Genomic DNA, 21,590 nt, shown 5'->3' with positions numbered 1-21,590 from the left:
AGCAGTAAATAACAATAGCGGTGCTATATATAGGGGGTACCGGTACAGAGTCAATGTGTGGGGGTAATATGTGCATGTAGGTAGAGTTATTAGTGACTATGCATAAATAATAACAGAGTAGCAGCAGTGTAGAAGAGGGTGGATCCAAATAGTCTGAGTAGCCATTTGATTAGATGTTCAGGAGTCTTATGGCTTAGAGTTAGAAGCTGTTTAGAAGCTTCTTGGACCTAGGCTTGACACTCCGGTACCGCTTGCCATGCGGTAGCAGAAAGAACAGTTTCTGACTAGGGTGGCTGGAGTCTTTGACAATTTTAGGGCCTTCCTCTGATACCGCCTGGTATAGAGGTCCTGGATGGCAGGAAGTTTGGCCCCAGTGATGTACTGGGCCGTTCGTACTACCCTCTGTAGTGCCTTGCGGTCGGCGGCCGAGCAGTTGCCATACCAGGCAGTGATGCAACCCGTCAGAATGCTCTCGATGGTGCAGCTGTCTCAGTCTGTGGAATGATTCTTATCTGAAAACTCGCCCCGCCATTTCTACAGATATGAAAGGACTGCTTAAAGTATGCAAGCATTATATTGCATATCTCCATCTACCTCTATTTGTCTAAGTTAAGTTTTTACAGTAGGTGTCACCTACCTACCTAAGTCCCTAAGAACCGCAAAGGCCCGCCATCAAGTTTAAAGGAAAGGAGCAAACTTCAGTTTGGAAAGCATCCTGTGTTTACATACATCTATCTAATCTCTCCAGCCTATTATCTCCCTTATGTGTTTCTATCATTCATTTATCTGCAGCTCCCCCATGGACTCCCTCCCACCAGTGTGGGCCTGGAGACAGAGGTAGAGAAGCGCTTCCTACGCGACCCTGCCTGGCTTCCCATACACGATACCGACGCTGCCTTCCACAGGTTTCTGAAGTGAGTCTGCCTTCAAGTATTCATACCCAAGGGCTTAATCCACATTTTGTTGTGTTACAGTCTGAATTCAAAATGGATGACGTTTCTTTTTTAAATATATTTTTTTTCCATCTCCACACAATACTCCATAATGACGAAATGAAAACATGTTACATTTTTTTGAAACAAATATATTGAAAATTAAATACAGAAATATTGAACATACAAATTCACACCCCGGAGTCAATACATGTTAGAATCACCTTCGGCAGAGATTACAGCTGTGAGTCTTTCTGGGTAAGTCTCTAAATGCTTTACACACCTGGATTGTACAATATCTGCACATTTATTATTTTAAAAATTCTTCAAGCTCTGTCAAGTTGGTTGTTGATCATTGCTAGACAGCCATTTTCAAGATTTGACATATATTTTAAAGCAGATTTAAGTCAAAACTGTAACTAGGCCACTTAGGAACATTCAATGTTGTCTTGGTAAGCAACTCTTTCCATGACATAGTAGGCTGATTAGGTGAAAACTTTGGTCCCTTGTTGATGTCACACATTAAATCCACTTCAGTTAGTCAGTGTAGTAGTGATGGGCATTCCGGTTCTTTTCAGTTAGCCGGCTCGTTCGGCTCAGCTCACCAAAAAGAGTTGGCTCTTCTGGCACCCAAACGGCTCTTTACATTTTATTTTATTATTATTTTTTTTTTTTAAGTCAAACAGTTTGTGATAGTTTGACAATGATTGGGGTTAAAACAATTCTAATTAAATTATTAAATGAAATCATACTATACCTCAACCACAATGTATTTAAAAATGCATTGGTTTGTTATGAAAAAGAATGCTATTACACATGTGCATTTAAAGTATAACTTTTTAATGTATATAAACAAAGTGCATATAAATCTAACCATTCAAAACTAATACAATCTGAACAGCATAATAATAGAATATTGCACCATGTCAAAGAAACAATGTGCAAAACTGCAGCATCCCACTTAAAACATTAAACTGGTCTCTCTTTTCTCTCTCTTCTTTATTGCCATGTTATAACCAGCAGCACACAGCAATGCTGACCATATTTTGCTTTTATGAGAGATTTGCATTCAGAAATGCAAGCTGCCTGACTTTCGAGGGGCTGAAGTGCCGAAATTTCTTCTCTCAGTAATTATTTGTCCCATTTTCGAGAAGACCCTCTCAGAGGGAACGGATGTGGCCACTATGCAGAGTCTCCCTGTCATGACTTTAGTAAGCCGTGGGTAGACAGAGGCCTTGTTCTTCCACCAGCTCAGAGGAGGGGCTCCTCCAAATAGGATCGGACCTCCATTATGGCATCTGCTGAGGGATTACTTCGGGCTCCATCCCCAGTTGCTCTCTCGTCAAACAGCATCCAAACAGCAGACGTTTGTGGCACTACTGCTGGTGCTTCTGCTCCATCTGATCCCTCTTCTTTCTGTTGCCCTGGTGCCTATATTATTTAATTTATTTTTTCATTCTTTGAATTAGTTAATTCTATTAATTTAAATCTTTTGATTATTCATATCTTAATTTATTTTTATTTTTATGAATAGATTCGGCACTTCTGAAATGCGAGCCGGCTCCCAACGTTCACCTACAAGAGCCATCTCTTAGAGCCGACTCATTCGTGAACGACCCATCACTACAGTGTAGATTCATTATTAAATAATGATTTTTAAGCCTTGAGACAATTGAGACATGGATTGTATATGTGTGCCATTCAGAGGGTGAATTGGCAAGACACAAGATTTGTGCCTTTGAACGGGCTATGGTAGTAGGTGCCAGGTGCTCCAGTTTGTGCCAAGAACTGCAATGCTGCTGGGGTTTTCACACTCAACAGTTTCCCGTGTTTATCAAGAATGGTCCACCACTCAAAGGACATCCAGCCAACTTGACACAACTGTGGGAAGCATTGGAGTCAACAATTGAGGCTGTTCTGAGGGCAAAAGTGGAAGGTGTTCTTAACTCAATATTAGGAAGGTGTTCTTCATGTTTTGTAAATCAGTATATTTTTGGCCTTGTGTTTTAGGTTATTGTCCAGCTGAAAGGGGCATTTGTCTCCTAGTGTCTGTTGGAAAGCAGACTAGACCAGGTTTTACTCTAGAATTTTGCCTGTGCTTAGCTTTATTCCGTTTTCTTTTTATCCTGCAAAAACTCCCTAGTTCTTGCCGATGACAAGCATACTCATAGCATGATGCAGCCCCTACCGTTGATGTGTTGTGTTGGATTTGCCACAAACATAACATTTTGTATTTAGGACATTTGCCACTTTTTGCTACTTTTGCAGTTTTACTTTAGAGCTATATTGCAAACAGGATGCATGCTTTGGAATTGTTTTATTCTGTACAGACTTCCTTTTTTTTCACTCATTTAGGTTAATGTTGTGTAGTAATTACAATGTGTTGATCCATCCTTAGTTTTCTCCTATCACAGCCATTAAACTCTAACTGTTTTAAAGTCACCATTGGCCTCATGGTGAAATCCCTGCGCGGTTTCCTTCCTCTCCAGCAACTGAGTTAGGAAGGAAGCCTGTATCTTTGTAGTGACTGGGTGTATTGATACACCATCCAAAGTGTAATTAATAACTTCACCATGCTCAAAGGGATATTCAATATCTGCTTTTTTTTTTTTTTACCCATCTACCAATAGGTGTCCTTCTTTGCGAGGCATTGGAAAACATCTCTGGTCTTTTTCGTTGAATCTGTTTGAAATTCAATGCTTGACTGCGGGACCTTACAGATAATTGTACGTGTGGGGTACAGAGATGAGGTAGTCATTCAAAAATCATGTTAAACACTATTATTGCACACAGAGAGACACTGTACTTTTCTTATTAGGGTTTTGCTTGTTTACTTGTTATTGCTTTGATGCCATATAAATCTCACTTGGAAAGTGGTGTTTAAGGGGAATTCAGTGGTCCAAATGAGGCTATTCACCTGTAGTGAAGTACTGTTGTACCACATGGTCACAGAATTAATTTGCGGTAACAGACTTGTTGCTTTTCTCTAGGCTGGCTGAGCGAGACGTTCGTGTGGACTCTCTTCTCCATTGCTCTTTGTCTCCTCTACACTCTGGCATCTCAGTAGTCAGAGATCCAACGACAGGAATGCTTTTGGACTTCACTGAGGTACATGCTATTGTCAGCTGTAATTAAGCTATGCTGTCTTAGTCTGTGTGTCCTAATAATGCCGCTATGATCATGATGTGACTCATTGGGAACATTCAGAATTGTAGCACTATCCTGAGTGATCTATTAATCTTATTAAAAGGTCTACTTCTTTTCATACACTTGCTACACATTTTACAACCCAGTGTCATTAAATCTCCTTCTCACTCTCTGTCCAGGTGTTACTGGGGGACACAGGCATCTCTGCTAAGAATTCTATGTCCCTGCAGCGTCCACCAAACCCTAATCCCTCTGAGAGCCTCCGAGGAAGCAACACCAACTACCCCTTTCTGCCCGGTGAGTCTGAGTCCTCACCTAAATATATTATCAGATCCATATATACTACATGACCAATATGGAGTTGGTCCCCCATTTGCTGCTATAACAGCCTCCACTCTTCTGGGAAGGCTTTACACTGGATGTTGGAAGCACAGAATCGTCTAGAATGTCATTGTATGCTGTAGCGTTTCCCTTCACTGGAACTAAGGGGCCTAGCCTGAACCATGGACAACAGCCCCAGACCATTATTCCACCTCCACCAAACTTTACAATTGGCACTATGCATTTGAGCAGGTAACGCTCTCCTGGCATCCACCAAACCCAGATTCATCCGTCAGACGGCCAGATGGTGAAATGTGATCCATCACTCCAGAGAAGGCGTTTCCACTGCTCCAGTGTCCAATGGCGGCGAGCTTTACACCAATCCAGCCAACGCTGCTTAGTATTGCACATGGTGATCTTAGGCTTGTGTGCGGGTGCCCATTTCATGAAGCACCCGACGAACAGTTCTTGTGCTGACGTTTCTTCCAGAGGCAGTTTGGAACACGGTAGTGAGTGTTGCAACCGAGGACAGACGATTTTTACGCACTTCAGCACTCTACGGTCCCGTTCTGTGAGCTTGTATGGCCTTCCACTTCGCCGCTGTTGCTCCTAGACGTTTCTTCTTCACAGTAACAGCACTTACAATTGACCGGGGCAGCTCTTGTAGGACAGAAATTTGACAAACTGACTTGTTGGAATGGTGGCATCCTATGACTGTGCCACGTTGAAAGTCACTGAGCTCTTCAGTACGGGCCATTCTACTGCCAATATTTGTCTATGGAGATTGCATGGCTGTGTGCTCGATTTTATACACCTGTCAGCAACGGGTGTGGCTGAAATAGCCGAATTCACAAATTTGAAGGGGTGTCCACATACTTTTGTATGTATAGCGTATATTCATGTATGTATATATGGCTCTGAAATATATAATAAATATTTGTCGTAAGTCTTCCCTTTAGTCAATTCTAGAGAAATATTTATATTCTATCTTGTTTACATAGGTGGTATGGACGAGCTGACACTGGAGCAAATCAAGACGAAATCCGAGCTGGAGGAAGACATAGACTTTGAGAACGGTGAAGTGACCTTTATTATGGAGTTGAAATGGTAGAGGGGCAATGGTCTCCCATACAAAAGGCTGCCTGTGCACAGCGAGGCGGGTTAGTGTGAGGCGGGATGCTTACTTTACAATGAAAATGCAGACTGAAAGGGCCTTTGAAATAACAAACACTGTGTGCTGTTCTTGGGAACCAAATGGCTCTCTTCAAAAATCGGAATACAGATTTAAGTGATTACAGATCTTTTTGTGATTGAGGACATGTTTCTTGCTTGTGTCGTGATGTTTGTGTAGTAACATATCTATTTCCCTTTACTTCAGGGTTACTCACAGTGCCCCCTGGACTTAAAGCTGGGATGGACTTCAGTGACAAAGGTTTGAATGGACATGCACTACGTGACCAAAAGTATGTGGACACCTGCTCGTCGAACATCTCATTCCAAAATCATGGGCATTAATATGGAGTTGGTCTCCCCTTTGCTGCTATAACAGCCTCCCCTCTTCTGGGAAGGCTTTCTACTGGATGTTGGAACATTGCTGCGGAGACTTGCTTCCATTCAGCCACAAGAGCGTTAGTGAGGTCGGGCACTGATGTTGAGCGATTAGGCCTGGCTCGCAGTCGGTGTTCCAATTCATCCCAGAAGTGTTCGATGGGGATGAGTTCAGGGCTTTGTGCAGGCCAGTCAAGTTCTTCCACCAAAACCATTTCTGTATGGACCTCGCTTTGTTTACAGGAGCAGTGTGATGCTGAAACAGGAAAGGGCCTTCCCTAAACTGATACCACAAAGTTGGAAGCAGGGAATCGTTCTAGAATGTCATTGTATGCTGTAGCGTTAAGATTTCTCTTCACTGGAACTAAGGGGCCTAGCCCGAACTATGACAAACAGCCCCAGACCTATTCCTCCTCCACCAAACTTTACTGTTAGCGCTATGCATTGGGGCAGGTAGCGTTCTCCTGACATCCGCCAAACCCAGATTCTTCTGTCAGACGGTGAAGCGTGATTCATCACTCCAGAGAACGCGTTTCCACTGCTCCATAGTCCAATGGCAGCCTGTGTTTGGCATTCCGCATGGTGATCTTAGGCTTGCTCGGCCATGGAAATCCATTTCATGAAGCTCCCGACGAACAGTTATTGTGCTGAAGTTGCTTCCAGAGGCAGTTTGGAACTCGGTAGTGAGTGTTGCAACCGAGGACAGATGATTTTTACGCCCTACGTGCTTCAGCACTCTGCGGTCCCGTTCTGTGAGCTTGTCTGGCCTACCACTTCGCGGCTGAGCCGTTGTTGCTCTTAGATGTTTCTACTTCACAATAACAACACTTACAGTTGACCAGGGCAGCTCTAGCAGGGCAGACATTTGGTGAACTGGCTTGTTGGAAAGGTGGCATCCTATGACAGTGCCACGTTGAAAGTCACTGAGCTCTTCAGTAAGGCCATTCTCCTGCCAATATTTGTCTATGGAGATTGCATGGCTGTATGCTCGATTTTATACACCTGTCAGCAACGGGTGTGGCTGAAATAGTCAAATTCACTAATTTGAAGGGGTGTCCACATACAGTAGCTTATATATATAGCTATATATAGTCAATGTTCCTAAGGGTTATCCTCTTAGCTTAAATAAATATATCATTTTCTTCCTTTTTTAAATTCTCTCTGTAGATGCCAAAACCACAAAGGGAGAAATCAACCTCCTGTCCCTCCTATCCACCTTTGATGACATCGTAGACTCCCAGCCCGAGGCAGAGGAGAAAGAGAAAGGACTCGGAAGCGGAGATGCTCCCAAACTACCCAGAACCAACAGCCTGGAAGACCTGGGGATCAAGGTATTAAATAAATACTTTTTTTTCTGTTTATTGATGAATAAAATCTACATCTAAAATGTAGTTTCCCCTCTAACTTAGCTTCTGTTTGTTATGTTCATCTACTTAAAGGTGGTTGTTTATTTCCTCCTGTAGGACTCTCCCTCTACACCTGGGACCACCTCGACAGAGAAGAAAGATGGAGGAACGACCAAACCAGGAGAGGGCCACGAGGAGAAGAAGAGATGGGCTATCCCAGTAGACATCACCTCCCCTTGCGATGACTTCTACAAACGCATCCCCAACCCTGCCTTCAAGGTACTTTGTTATAATGACAAAATATGTTGGTGGTTTGGTAGATGTAGTTTAATATGTCGATGACCATTGTGTTGATTAGTGCCATGTAGACTAAAGAAGCCTGTTCGTTGACATTACCTGATACCTACAAATATTGCAGGGTTTAGTTTTATAGTTTTATGACATTATTACACTCTATTCCCTTATTGGCATAGAGCCTTGTTCATTCCACAATACTAATGTGATCCCCACCTCTCCCAGTATCCCTTTGAGTTGGACATGTTCCAGAAGCAGGCAGTGTTGAGGCTGGAGGCCCACGAGTCTGTGTTTGTGGCAGCTCACACATCAGCAGGCAAAACCGTGGTGGCAGAATACGCCATAGCACTCTCACAAAAACACATGACCAGGTGTGTGTATTTACATGTTTGACATGCTCTCTAAAATCTCTAATCCTTACAAGGTAAAAATATGGGATTTTATCAGATTTATACAAATTACTGATTTTATGACCTGTATCATTGAATTGATGAATAGGAAATTGACTTGTTCCCGGTTTTCCATGTTGTGCCCATCACAGCTAATCACAACATGGTGCATCTAATCTCCATGTGTTTGCACCCTCTGATAGGACCATCTACACCTCCCCCATCAAGGCGCTGTCCAATCAGAAGTTCCGGGACTTCAAGACCACTTTTGGGGATGTGGGGCTGCTGACTGGGGATGTCCAGCTGAGTCCTGAAGCCTCCTGTCTCATCATGACCACTGAGATATTGAGGTGACGTAATATATACATCATACAGTGCATTCAGAAAGTATTCAGACCCCTTCACTTTTTCCTTATCAATCTACACACCCTACTCCATAATGATAAAGCAAAAACAGTTTTTTAAACTGTAAATAAAAAACGCAAATATAACATTTTGTAATGGAGTGCGTAACTGGCTGCAGGGAAGTCAGGCGCAGGAGAGCAGAAATGGGTAGCAAACGGAGCCCTTTATTGAGGCGAACAAAAACACGGCACTCAGAAAACTAAACACACACGGGTTACAATAACCCGGCGCAAACCAGCCTGGGGTACACATACATTTACATATAACAATTCCACACACAGACATGGGGGGAAACAGAGGGTTATATGCAAGACGAGTAATGAGGGAATGCAAACCAGGTGTGCGGGAAAACAAGACAAAACAAATGGAAAATGAAAGGTGGACCGGCGATGGCTAGAAGACCGGTGACGTCGACCGCCAAACGCCGCCCGAACAAGGAGAGGGACCGACCTTAGCGGAAGTCGTGACACATTTACATAAGTATTCAGACCCGTTACTCAGTGCTTTGTTGATGCACCTTTGGCAGCGATTACAGCCTCAAGTCTTCTTGGGCATGATGCTACAAGCTTGGCACACATGTATTTGGGGAGTTTCTCACATTCTTGTCTGCAGATCCTCTCAAGCTCTGTCAGGTTTAATGGTGAGTGTCGCTGCACAGCTATTTTCAGGTTTCTCCAGATATGTTTGATCGGGTTCAAGTCCAGGCTCTGGCTGGGCCACTCAAGGACATTCAGAGACTTGTCCCGAAGCCACTCCTGTGTTGTCTTGCCTGTGTGCTTAGAGTTGTTTTCCTGTTGGAAGGTGTACCTTCGCCCCAGTCTGAGATCCTGAGCGCTCTGGAGCAGGTTTTCATCAAGGATCTCTCTGGGCTTTGCTCCGCTCATCTTTACCTCGATCCTGACTAGTCTCCCTGTCCCTGCCGCTGAAAAACATCCTCACAGAATGATGCTGCAACCACCATGCTTCACCGTAGGGATGGTATTGGCCAGTTGATGAGCGGTGCCTGGTTTCCTCCAGACATGACGCTTGGCATTCAGGCCAAAAAGTTCAATCTTGGTTTCATCAGACCAGAGAGTCTTGTTTCTCATGGTCTGAGAGTCCTTTAGGTTCCTTTTGGCAAACTCCAAGCGGGCTGTCGCGCCTTTTACTGAGGAATGGCTTCCGTCTGACCACTCTACCATAAAGGCCTGATTGGTGGAGTGCTGCAGAGATGGTTGTCCTTCTGGAAGGTTATCCCATCTAAACAGAGGAACTCTGGAGCTCTGTCAGAGTGACCATCGGGTTCTTGGTCATCCCCTTGACCAAGGCCCTTCTCCCCCGATTGCTCAGTTTGGCCGGGCGGCCAGCTCTAGGAAGGGTCTTGGTGTTTCCAAACTTCTTGCATATAAGAATGATGGAGGCCTCTGTGTTCTTGGGGCCTTCAATGCTGCAGAAATGTTTTGGTACTTTTCTCCAGATCTGTGCTCCGACACAATCCTGTCTCGGAGATCTCCTGCCAATTCCTTCGACTTCATGGCTTGGTTTTTGCTCTGACATGCACTGTCAACTGCGGGACATTATGTGTGTGCCTTCCCAAATCATGTCCAATCAATTGAATTTACCACAGGTGGACTCCAATCAAGTTGTAGAAATATCTCATGGATGATCAATGGAAACAAGATGCACCCGAGCTCAATTTCATGTCTCATAGCAAAGTCTGAATACTTACGTACAGTAAATAACGCATTTTTGTTTTTTATTTGTAATACATTTGCAAAAATGTCTAAAAACCTGTTTTCGCTTTGCCATTATGGGGTATTGTGTGTAGATTGATTAGGAAACATTTTAATTTAATCCGTTATAGAATAAAGCTGTAACGTAACAAAATGTGGAAAAGGGGAAGGGGTCTGAATCCTTTCTGAATGCACTGTATATAGTTGAAGTCAGAAGGTTGCGTACACTTAGGTTGGAGTCATTAAAAGTCGTTTTTCAACCACTCCACAAATTTCTTGGTAACAAACTATAGTTTTGGCAAGTCGGTTAGGACATCTACTTTGTGCATGACACAAGTAATTTATCCAACAATTGTTTACAGGCAGATTATTTCACCTATAATTCACTGTATCACAATTCCAGCGGGTCAGAAGTTTACTAAGTTGACTGTGCCTTTAAACAGCTTGGAACATTCCAGAAAATTATGTCATGGCTTTAGAAGCTTCTGATAGGCTAATTTACATAATTTGAGTCAATTGGAGGTGTACATGTGGATGTATTTCAAGGCCTTCCTTCAAACTCAGTGACTCTTTGCTTGACATCATGGGAAAATCAAAAGAAATCAGTCAAGACCTCAGAAAAACAATTGTAGACCTCTACAAGTCTGGTTCATCCTTGGGAGCAATTTCCAAACGCCTGAAGGTACCACGTTCATCTGTACAAGCAATAGTACGCAAGTATAAACACCATGGGACCACGCAGCCGTCATACCGCTCAGGAAGGAGAAGCGTTCTGTATCCTAGAGATAAACGTACTTTGGTGCGAAAAGTGCAAATCAATCCCAGAACAACAGCAAAGAACCTTGTGGAGATGCTGGAGGAAACAGGTACAAAAGTATCTATATCCACAGTAAAACGAGTCCTATATCTACATAACCTGAAAGGCCGCTCAGCAAGGAAGAAGCCACTGCTCCAAAACGGCCATAAAAAAGGCAGACTACGGTTTGCAACTGCACGTGGGGACAAAGATCGTACTTTTTGGAGAAATGTCCTCTGGTTTGATGAAACAAAAATTTAACTGTTTGGCCATAATGACCATCGTTATGTTTGGAGGAAAAAGGGGGGAGGCTTGCAAGCTGAAGAATACCATCCCAACCGTGAAGCACGGGGGTGGCAGCATCATGTTGTGGGGGTGCTTTGCTGCAGGAGGGACTGGTGAACAAAATAGATGGCATCGTGAGGAAGGATTAAATTATGTGGATATATTGAAGCAACATCTCAAGACATCAGTCAGGAAGTTAAAGCTTGGTCGCAAATGGGTCTTCCAAATGGACAAGGACCCTAAGCATACTTCCAAAGTTGTGGGAAAATGGCTTAAGGACAACAAAGTCAAGGTATTAGAGTGGCCATCACAAAGCCCTGACCTCAATCCCATAGAAAATTTGTGGGCAGATCTGAAAAAGTGTGTGTGTGTGAGCAAGGAGGCCTACAAACCTGACTCCGGTACACCAGCTCTATCAGGAGGAAGGGGCCAAAAGTCACCCAACTTATTGTGGGAAGCTTGTGGAAGGCTACCCAAAACGTTTCACCCAAGTTAAACAATTTAAAGGCAATGCTACCAAATACTAACTGAGTGTATGTAAACTTCTGACCCACTGGGAATGTGATGAAAAAAATAAAAGCTGAAATAAATCATTCTCTCTACTATTATTCTGACATTTCACATTCTTAAAATATAGTAGGGATCCTAACTGACCTAAGAACGGGAATTTCTACTAGGATTAAGTGTCAGGAATTGAACAACTGAGTTTAAATGTATTTGGCTAAGGTGTATGTAAACTTCTGACTTCAACTGTACATATAACATTACACGTGATATCACACATTAACCCTATGGAACACTCTTTTTGTACTGTCTAACATTCTAACTGAACACACACTATGGTTATACATTGAGATACCCTCAGTCATGTAGGCCGACACATCAGCCTGACTAACATATTCTATCTCCCTCTCTCTCGTAGGTCCATGCTCTATAACGGTTCAGAGGTCATCAGAGATTTAGAGTGGGTGATCTTTGATGAGGTTCACTACATCAATGATGCTGAGGTAACAGAGAAGCCTCGCTGTCAAAACTTTTCCCCTCTCACTGTTTTAGTCAAGTCACGTGTCACTAAATCTCATTCTCCCATTTTCTTTCCCTCCCCTTTTGTCTTTCTCTCCCTCTTAGAGAGGAGTGGTGTGGGAGGAGGTTCTGATCATGTTACCCGACCACGTCAGCATTATTCTGCTGAGTGCCACTGTCCCCAACGCTGTGGAGTTTAGTGAGTGGATCGGGTACGTTGTCAACTAGTGCCTACTGTCAACACCTGTCAACACCAAACCCAAAGCATGTATGCTCGGAAAGACACTGTTAAACCATGCACGCTTTCTTGAGTACATGACCTACTGAGGAAAAACTCTGGACCCTAATTCTAGGCTATATCTAGGGCCCAGAGTATTTCTTGTTTAAGTCACGTGGTTCGAAACAACTCCTGGTCCTAGGTAAAGTGCAGTAATAGCCGTCACGGTATGGAGCTTTTATAATGTTCAATGTTGTGCTTGGCCTCTAGTATATAAATGGAATGACATCTGAGCTGTGTATGGATGCTTCAGTTTCTCCGCTCCCTTCCTCTCTCCTCTCCAGGCGCATTAAGAAGAAGCACATCTATGTGATCAGCACAGCGAAGAGACCTGTGCCTCTGGAGCACTACCTGTACACAGGCAACAGCACCAAGACCCAGAAAGAGATGTTCCTACTGTTGGACCCTACAGGCAACTTCCAAACCAAAGGGTACGCACGCACACACACACACACACACACACACACACACACACACACACACACACACACACACACACACACACACACACACACACACACACACACCTGGGCTCATGGATATGTTAGGGTTGTCATTAGACTTGGGACGATAAAACAAAAATGATTGATACCAACCGTTGGTGGTTTCTTTGTTTTTAAGGTACTATTCTGCAATAGATGCCAAAAAGGAACGCACCAGTAAACACGCCCAGTCCTTTGGGACGAAAAATGCATCTCAGAAGACTACACCCAACCAGGTACAGAATATCACACCTACTCTCTCTGTCTCTGTCCCCCTTACCCTCTCTGTCACTCATTCATCCTCATTGAAGCTGTCAGTCTTTGAACATCTTCTCCACTTTGCCATTTCTCCATTGGCCATCTTCTCTCTGTATAATTTCTTTACTCTTTCCCTCTCCATTTTCTCATCCCTCTCTCCATCTCTCCACCAGGACCGGGCGGTGTGGCTTTCCCTCCTCCACTTCCTGTCCCAGCGCCAGCAGACCCCCGTGGTGGCGTTCACCTTCTCCAGGACGCGCTGCGACGACAACGCCCGCTCTCTGACCTCCATGGACCTCACCAGCTCGGGGGAGAAGAGCGAGATCCACTCCTTCTTCCAGAAGAGCCTGAGCCGCCTCAGGGGAGGGGACCGCCAGCTGCCCCAGGTAGGGTGCACTCTGGCTGGGACCGGTTTTCTTCAATGTCTGGAAGAACTAAGACCTGCTTATCAATTGTACCCATGTTCTACTGTTCTACTGTTTCATGCAACCATCAACAATGCAATGAATTCGGCTCACATTGCTTCAAATGTATTATTCCCTATCATAGCCAATTGTAGCAAATAGATTGAACTGTTGGAAATGTAACCTAGGAATTGTTAGATTGGTCATTTACATTTTAGTTGTTACTTTTGGCTAATATTCAAGATAATTTACTGATTAATTTTCTGGAATAATTAATTGATTTGATTAATTTGGTTATCCTATCCAGTATTTAGGATCACCATCAACAATAGTCTAATCAACAGTCAATTTACTATATTCTCATTCTGAATAGCCGTCAGTTCTGGAACTGCAAAAACCCAGTCGCTCGCAAATGACTTCAATGCCATATAATTCATTCAAGTTTTTTTTTACTAAACTAAACTTGTTGGAAAATGAGGTAGTTAAGAGATATGATATAAAGACGGGGTGCTTTGGGATGCGACAAAGTTATTGAGGCTCCACAGGTCAATACGAATGGCTCGCATACTCAACTCAGGCAAATACAACAACACTTTCACAGGACTTTTGAGAATCATCTGATCTTATTCATTGAAAGAGAAAATGTGAGAGGGCTACGTCGACATAGGCTTTCACAACCGGGAAACCATAGAGCTCACCAATCAGGAATAGACAGGAACTAGGCTACCAATTAGCATCCGATGTGGACAGTGCTGGGACAGTGTTGATCATTGGTTTGTAAATTAGACCGGCCGTCTTAGAATACTCAATGACTTCCACCACTTTACACACACACACCACTTTGAGGAAAAGAAGGCAACAGGATAAATTACTTGCATGGGCTGTCGCCTGCCCTGTTGCATTCCGTTAGGATGGGATGGAGCTGGTTTAAAGGTTGTTGTCCAAGTCTCTCTCGACAGTAATGTTGAGGCCAGCAGGCTGAAGTAGCTCACAGCCGAATGAGCTACACCCACTTCTCTCTGTTCTCAGTCTAGGAAAATAGTCCATTAGAGCATTTCCGTGAAGTGAATTCTTCCTCTGGTCCCAGCCCATCCCGATTGTGAACTCAGTCAGTTAGTCTTGAATGAGCATACAGTGCGTTCCGCAGGATCACCTCTGGGATGATTGCTTCTGCCTGAGTAGGATATGGTTTCGTCGATAGGTTTTTGGCTTCCAAGGGGATGTAGGGTATTCTTCAACTGGTGTGGCCCACCGCGAAGTAACTTGGCCTGCCAGTCTCTTTTCATTTTTAAAAAATTGAACCTTTATTTAACTAGGCAAGTCCGTTAAGAACAAATTCTTATTTACAATGACGGCCTCCCCTAACCCGGACGACGCTAGGCCAATTGTGCGCATCACGATGGGACTCCCGATCACGGCCGGTTGTGATCCAGCACAGGATCGAACCAGGGTCTGCAGTGACGCCTCTAGTACTGAGATGCAGTGCCTTAGACCGCTGTGCCACTCTGGAGCCCTGTTAGCAAGTCCTGTAGTTATATTGACAGAGGCCGGGCTGATTAGGCCGGACAGGGTGTCACAGGATCACCCTGTTGATTCTGAGAATTCAGCACAGTTATGTCCATTGAAATTTCCTCATAAGTGTCCACAGTATGTTCCTACTGTGCAGAAAACAGTTAAACAGTCCCGAGGATGAAATATGTAGCACGTAGGTTCTAAACACGCTTTGAGTAAAATATACATTCAATTCCCTTTTAAATGACATAGAAATATCAGGAGAAAACACTCACAGTATGCTTCAAGTTATACCAACATGTTATGAGTCCTTCGGTTTGAAACGTGTTTAAATGTCACTGGTGCAATTGCCGGCTACTTTTCCCTCTCGTTAAAAGGAAAATCGTAGCCTGACCCCCCTCTTTCTTTGAATCTACATCCACGGTGCCTGAACGTCTTGTTGGTAGTCAACAGTAACACATGCAGGTCGTACGATGGTCTGCTGATCGGAAGAAAGCGCCTGTTCGTTGTCTCCTCAACCTCCCCAGGGGACACTTGGAGTCGTGAAACGGGGGGAAAGGGAGAGGGGTTTATTGTTCTTGTGATAGGGGCGTCTTGTAAGCTACTCAGTGACTGGAGGGGCTAACCCCCCTTTCACCACATCGATGCGTGCACAGGGAACATCTGCCCCTTCGTCATTCATAGCTTGAGGGAGGCGCTGTCGATAACAAAAGCACACGTCTTGGCCTGGAGGGTGCGTGACCCTCGTCGTGGGCTCTCGTGACAACAAAGTCATTTTAGCAGATGGTCTTATCCAGAGCGACTTACAGGAGCAATTAGGGTTAAGTGCCTTGCAGCGACCATTCAGTTACTGGCCCAATGCTCTTAGCCGCTATGCTACTCGCCGCTCCACCTGTCTTGTTGCCAACCCCTCCTCTGTTGTTAGATCCTGTTGATGAGGGACCTGCTGAAGAGGGGGATCGCCGTGCATCACAGCGGCATCCTGCCAATCCTAAAGGAGGTCATTGAGATGCTGTTCTCACGGGGGCTAGTAAAGGTGAGTGTTATTGGTCCAATTTTTGAATCAGTGTGACAATTTGTCAATATCTTGAAACTCCATGTCGGGTCAAAAGTCCTAACTTACATCCTTTACCTCTGTCATCAAATCACAATTTATTTAACGTCTTGACACATTTTACAAATGAATGTCTCTCTCTCAGGTTCTGTTTGCCACTGAGACGTTTGCTATGGGAGTGAATATGCCCGCGAGGACAGTTGTGTTTGACAGCATACGGAAACACGATGGTACCGGCTTCAGAAACCTGCTGCCTGGTACGCTCCCTTCTTCCCCTTCCCTTCTTTCTCATGCGTTTATATACACAACGTCCTTTTCATTCATTCACTCTCTTTCTCTGTCGCTCGCGATCACTCTGTCTCGGTGAAGCAGACGTAACACCAGCACTTTCGTTATGGCAAAAGGAAAAATCATTTAATTATCCAAGGGCTTAATGTTTTTGAAGGCACTCCTGAATTTGCACATGAACTCAAATGAGGAGGAGAATTTGAAACGGATAGAAAATCTGAGTGTGAGTGCTTACCGGAAGTATTTTCATCTGATGCCACTTCAATCTCTCTCTCTCTCTCTCGCTCTCTCTGATGTTTGAGTGGAGAGGAAAAAATAGAATGGATGTTTTTCTACATGTTTAAGAGCTCTTAGTACCGTATGACCAGGGTTTCCGTTAGCCGGTAAATGCCAATAAATATAATTGTTCCGGTCAAATTGTCCGGGAGAAAAATAAAGTCCATTGCAAAGTAAGGTTTTTTATTCGTTGATGGAAAACCAGTCTATGTGCTCCAACTTCAAAGGCAAATATACTTCATAGGCTAATAAATCCTCAAGCTGCTTGGTAATTTGTGTCGAGTGTGTGTGTTTCTAGTTTTACTCACGCAAAAGATGCAAGGTCCTCATAAGGGATTTAAGCTAAATGTACCTCGACTGGTCACAATTGACGAAGATTGTGTTGATTATCACCATTTTCAGACAGGGGATTCTTTCTCCAAAACAGTAAAGACAGCCTTAAGATCCCGCCTTCATGAGGACAAAGTAACGAGGCTGATAGGCACTGGAAGCCACTCCAAGGTTTTGGACAGTTTTGACTTATCCAACAGCAGCGGCTCACTTTGAGCAGGCCAATGTCCGCCGCAAACGCAAGTAAATTGGAGGCAAATGATTGTGTTGGTCAGGCCCAGTCCTAGTAGTTCTGCTGCCGCCCTAGGCAAGATCAACATATGCCGCCCCCGTGTCATGTATAGCATAGAGATTTGGAATGACTTGATAGGGTAGAGTAATTATGTGTATCATGTGCATTTCAGTTTCCACGTATTCACATCGGAGAGTTACAATGTTGCAATCACTAGGCAGCCAACTGCCTATAGTAGGAAACAGAGTTGTTATCAATAAACCACGTATATCATACATGACACGAGTCACGACCCCACAATAAGTTGAAATTCCAATAACCAGAACATTTATTAACATCATCCAGTAGAAGTGTTTATTTGAATTAGATTTTATTTACAATGACGGCCTACCCCGGTCAAACCCTCCCCTAACCCGGACGATGCTGGGCTAATTGTGCGCCGCCCTATGGGACTCCCGATCACGGCCGGTTGTGATACAGTCCAGGATCGAACCAGGGTCTGTAGTGACGCCTCTAGCCGCTGCACCACTCGGGAGCTGAGCCTCAACTGTGAAAAGAGCGAGATATCATTTGAGCTTTGGAAAATGAGTGCTTCATAAATGCACGGTGCAGGCCTCCCTTCACAGCTGCATTGTAAAATAAGCTTTCTCTCAATGAACCAGCCTTAACAAATGTATTTACATACTGAATTTGATCGTCCAAGATCAGTTTGATCATTTCTTCATTTTGTGGCCACCTAGAGTGGCCTCTTTCCACTGCTGTGGTTCTGAATCGCAGCGGGAGTGGGGCGGGCCGGCCCTGGTGTTCGTCGACAGCCTTGTTTTGTTATTTACTAGACCTAGTTTAAATGTAGGCGACTTGTTCTTCTAGTCTAAATGTTTTTAATAAAAATAAAAAATGATATTAATTTATGATTTATAGCAGGGATGAAGACGCAACAGGCAATGTTTTGCTTTTCAGTAAAAACTGTCATGTTGGTATAAGAAACATAATTCTACTTTATTTTGTTACAGCTCATTTCTATTCTGTTAAACTAAATTACAATAGGGCCTCCCGAGTGGCGCAGCGGTCTAAGGCTCTGCATCGCAGTGTTGAGGCGTCACTACCGGGAGTCCCATTGGGGGCGGCGCACAATTGTCCCAGCGTCGTCCCGGTTAGAGGAGGGTTTGGCCGGGGGGCTTTCCTTGGCTCATCATGCTCTAGCGACTCCTTGTGGCGGTCCGGTCGCCTCCAAGCAGACTTCATTGGTGCTGCTGGCTTCCGGGTTAAGCGAGCGGGTGTTAAGAAGCAGCGCAGCTTGGCAGGTCACGGAGGACGCATGACTCAACCTTCGTCTCTTCCGGGCCCGTTGGGGAGTTGCAGCGATGAGACGAGATTGGATCGCAATTTGATATCACAAAATTGGGGAGAAAAAAGGGGGGAAATTACAACAACAAAAATATTTTATAATAATAAATGACAATAATCTAAATGTGATTTTGAGCACCGTGGGTAGACGTCCTAATGCGTTACGCAGCCAATGCATAAGGATGTCCAGTAAACTTCTCAAATGTTCGGTAAATTAAAATCTTGCTGGTCACTTTGTCTGGTGGCAGATTTTCATCACGGAAACCCTGTGTTACGCTCGTCCTTTGAATGAGGAGACCAAGGTGCAGCGTGGTAGGCGAACATCTTACTTTTATTAAAATGAACACCGAAAAACAACAAAATACAAAACGAACGGAATGTTCTGCAGGCTACACAGCATGTATACAAAATCAAGATCCCACAAACTAAGGTGGGAAAAAAGCCTGCCTAAGTATGATCCCCAATCAGAGACAACGATAGACAGCGGCCTCTGATTGGGAACCATACCAGCCCAAACAAAGAAATAGGAAAACTAGATTGCCCACCCTAGTCACACCCTGACCTAACCAAAATAGAGAATTAAAAGGATCTCTAAGGTCAGGGTGTGACACCCTGAGTGTGACTAACCTCTTTTGTCTCTGCCTGTTTTGGCTTGCTCTCTCTCTCTCTGTCTGTAATCTGTAATCATGAAGTGCTTTGAGAGGCTGGTTATAGCACACATAAACTCCATCATCCCAGACACCCTAGACCCGCTCCAATTTGCATACCGCCTCAACAGATCCATAGACAACACAATCTCTATTGCACTCCACACTACCCTCACCCACCGAGAAAAGAGGAATACCTATGTGAGAATGATGTTCATTGACTACAGCTCTGCGTACAGCACCATTTCCCCATCCAAGCTCATCACCAAGCTTAGGACTCTGGGACTGAACACCTTCCTCTGCAACTGGATCCTGGACTTCCTGACAGGCCGACCCTAGGTGGTGAGGGAAGGCAACATCACATCCGCCACACTGACCCTCAACACGGGGGCCCCACAGGGGTGTATGCTTAGTCCCTTCCTGTACTCCATGTTCACACACGACTGCGTGGCCATGCACAACTCCAACACCATCATCAAGTTTGCTGACAACAGGACAGGGGCGGTGTGGGGAGTGTGGGGCGGAACAGCAACCTCTCCCTTAACGTCAGTAAGACTAAGGAGCTGTTCGTGGACTACAGGAAGGGGGGGGCAGCACGTCCCCATTCACATCGACAGGGCTGCAGTGGAGCGGGTCGAGAGCTTTAAGTTCCTCTGTGTCCAAATCACGAAGAACTTAAAATGGTCCACTCACACGCGCACAGTCGTGAAGAAGCTTTCATCAAGGCAAAGTGTGGCTACTTTGAAGAATCTCAAATATAAAATATATTTTGATTTGTTTAACACTTTTTTGGGGTTACTACATGATTCCAAATGTGTTATTTCACATCTTCACTGTTATTGTACGATGTAGAAAATAGTAAAAATAAAGAAATACCCTTGAATAAGTAGGTGTGTCCAAACTTTTGACTGGTACTGTACATATACTCACTCCATAATTTGCTCACACATACATTTATACTGACTCTACACACACACACACACACACACCCACTCACATACAATCATCATATACGCCGCTGCTCCTCTGTTTATCATATCCTGATGCCTTACACCTGTACATATCTTCCTCTATCGATACAGTATCGCTGCACATTGTAAATATGGTACTGGAACTGACCCTGTATATAGTAATCTTACTTACTTTGTGTTCTTATTTTTAAATCGCGCGCATTTTTGTTCTACCTTATTTTTTAGTATTACATTGTTATTGATTACTGCGTTGTCGTGGTTACAGCTTGCAAGAAAGGCATTTCACTGCACGTGACATTAACTTGAAACTTCTCTCTCGTGTTTGAGTGGAGAGGAGAAAATAGAATGGATGTTTTTCTACATGTTTTTAGAGCTCTTCGTACTGTATGACTAACCTCATTGTCTGTCTGTCTCGCTCTCTCTCTCTCTCTCTCTCTCTCTCTCTCTCTCTCTCTCTCTCTCAGGTGAGTATATCCAAATGGCTGGTAGAGCTGGTAGGAGAGGTCTGGATGCCACGGGCACTGTCATCATCCTCTGCAAGTCAGGGGTACATGATATGGGAGAACTACATGTCATGATGCTGGTAAGGCTTCCACTGTCTATATCAGTGTTATATTACAGTTTTTTGTGATCAAGTTTTTATACTTTTTTTGGTTGACAGGACAAACACAAACCAACAGATATTACACAAATACACATTTATCCCCCAAAATCCCTCTCCACATTCCACCTGCAGGACGCTATTACTTGAGTGCATATATCAAAGTAGTGATTTTAAAGTGTTGTAGTCCATATGTTAATATTGTCGGACTTTGCACCATACAGTCGAGAGATTGACAGTTCAAGTTGAACAATGTCCATGGATGAGAAAATCCGCTGATGTGGCAGAATGTGTGGGGCTTGCCATCGTTCGGAAACCATTCTCTTGGCTGCTGTTAGGCCGGCAAGCCAAATCCTTCTTTGCCTGTATGTTAGGTTCAGTGAAGTATCATCATTAAGCAGTAGCGCCTTGGAAGGACATGGGATGGGTCTAGACAAAATGCTTGATAATGATGAAGCCACCAATTGCCAAAAGGAACCATATGAAGGAGGAGTACCCTGAGGGCGGAGCATACAGAGGGGTTGAATTTATGTTCATCTGAAAAAAGTTTTTTCAGAGTCTCATAACTCATGTGTGCAAAATTGTAGTTGGTGATGTGGGTTTCTTGAGAATGTAATATTGGACCAGAAATTACTCCAGTTAATATCTACTGCTGGTATAGCTTAGGTATGGGCATTTCAAGAAATTTCACTATTTACATTTTTACACATATC

General features: G+C 44.0%; 1 protein-coding gene across 2 annotated transcripts in view; it reads left to right on the top strand.

Moving 5' to 3' along the window:
- The window catches only part of LOC139554506 (superkiller complex protein 2-like), a 48,361-nt gene that overhangs the window by 834 nt on the left and 25,937 nt on the right, over nucleotides 1-21,590 (top strand). For both annotated transcript variants that reach the window (XM_071367339.1, XM_071367340.1), the window contains exons 3-19: nucleotides 793-914; nucleotides 3,923-4,040; nucleotides 4,259-4,376; nucleotides 5,402-5,476; nucleotides 5,779-5,832; nucleotides 7,116-7,279; nucleotides 7,412-7,573; nucleotides 7,814-7,959; nucleotides 8,181-8,327; nucleotides 12,098-12,182; nucleotides 12,304-12,410; nucleotides 12,760-12,906; nucleotides 13,097-13,193; nucleotides 13,389-13,601; nucleotides 16,057-16,167; nucleotides 16,331-16,442; nucleotides 20,741-20,859. In XM_071367339.1, the coding sequence (XP_071223440.1) occupies nucleotides 793-914; nucleotides 3,923-4,040; nucleotides 4,259-4,376; nucleotides 5,402-5,476; nucleotides 5,779-5,832; nucleotides 7,116-7,279; nucleotides 7,412-7,573; nucleotides 7,814-7,959; nucleotides 8,181-8,327; nucleotides 12,098-12,182; nucleotides 12,304-12,410; nucleotides 12,760-12,906; nucleotides 13,097-13,193; nucleotides 13,389-13,601; nucleotides 16,057-16,167; nucleotides 16,331-16,442; nucleotides 20,741-20,859 (2,097 nt within the window). The remainder of the gene's footprint in view (nucleotides 1-792; nucleotides 915-3,922; nucleotides 4,041-4,258; nucleotides 4,377-5,401; nucleotides 5,477-5,778; nucleotides 5,833-7,115; nucleotides 7,280-7,411; nucleotides 7,574-7,813; nucleotides 7,960-8,180; nucleotides 8,328-12,097; nucleotides 12,183-12,303; nucleotides 12,411-12,759; nucleotides 12,907-13,096; nucleotides 13,194-13,388; nucleotides 13,602-16,056; nucleotides 16,168-16,330; nucleotides 16,443-20,740; nucleotides 20,860-21,590) is intronic.

The sequence above is a fragment of the Salvelinus alpinus genome, chromosome 26 (genome assembly GCF_045679555.1).
Source record: "Salvelinus alpinus chromosome 26, SLU_Salpinus.1, whole genome shotgun sequence".
NCBI classification, from domain to species: Eukaryota; Metazoa; Chordata; class Actinopteri; order Salmoniformes; family Salmonidae; genus Salvelinus; species Salvelinus alpinus.
This window is presented reverse-complemented; position numbering and strand designations above follow the sequence as displayed.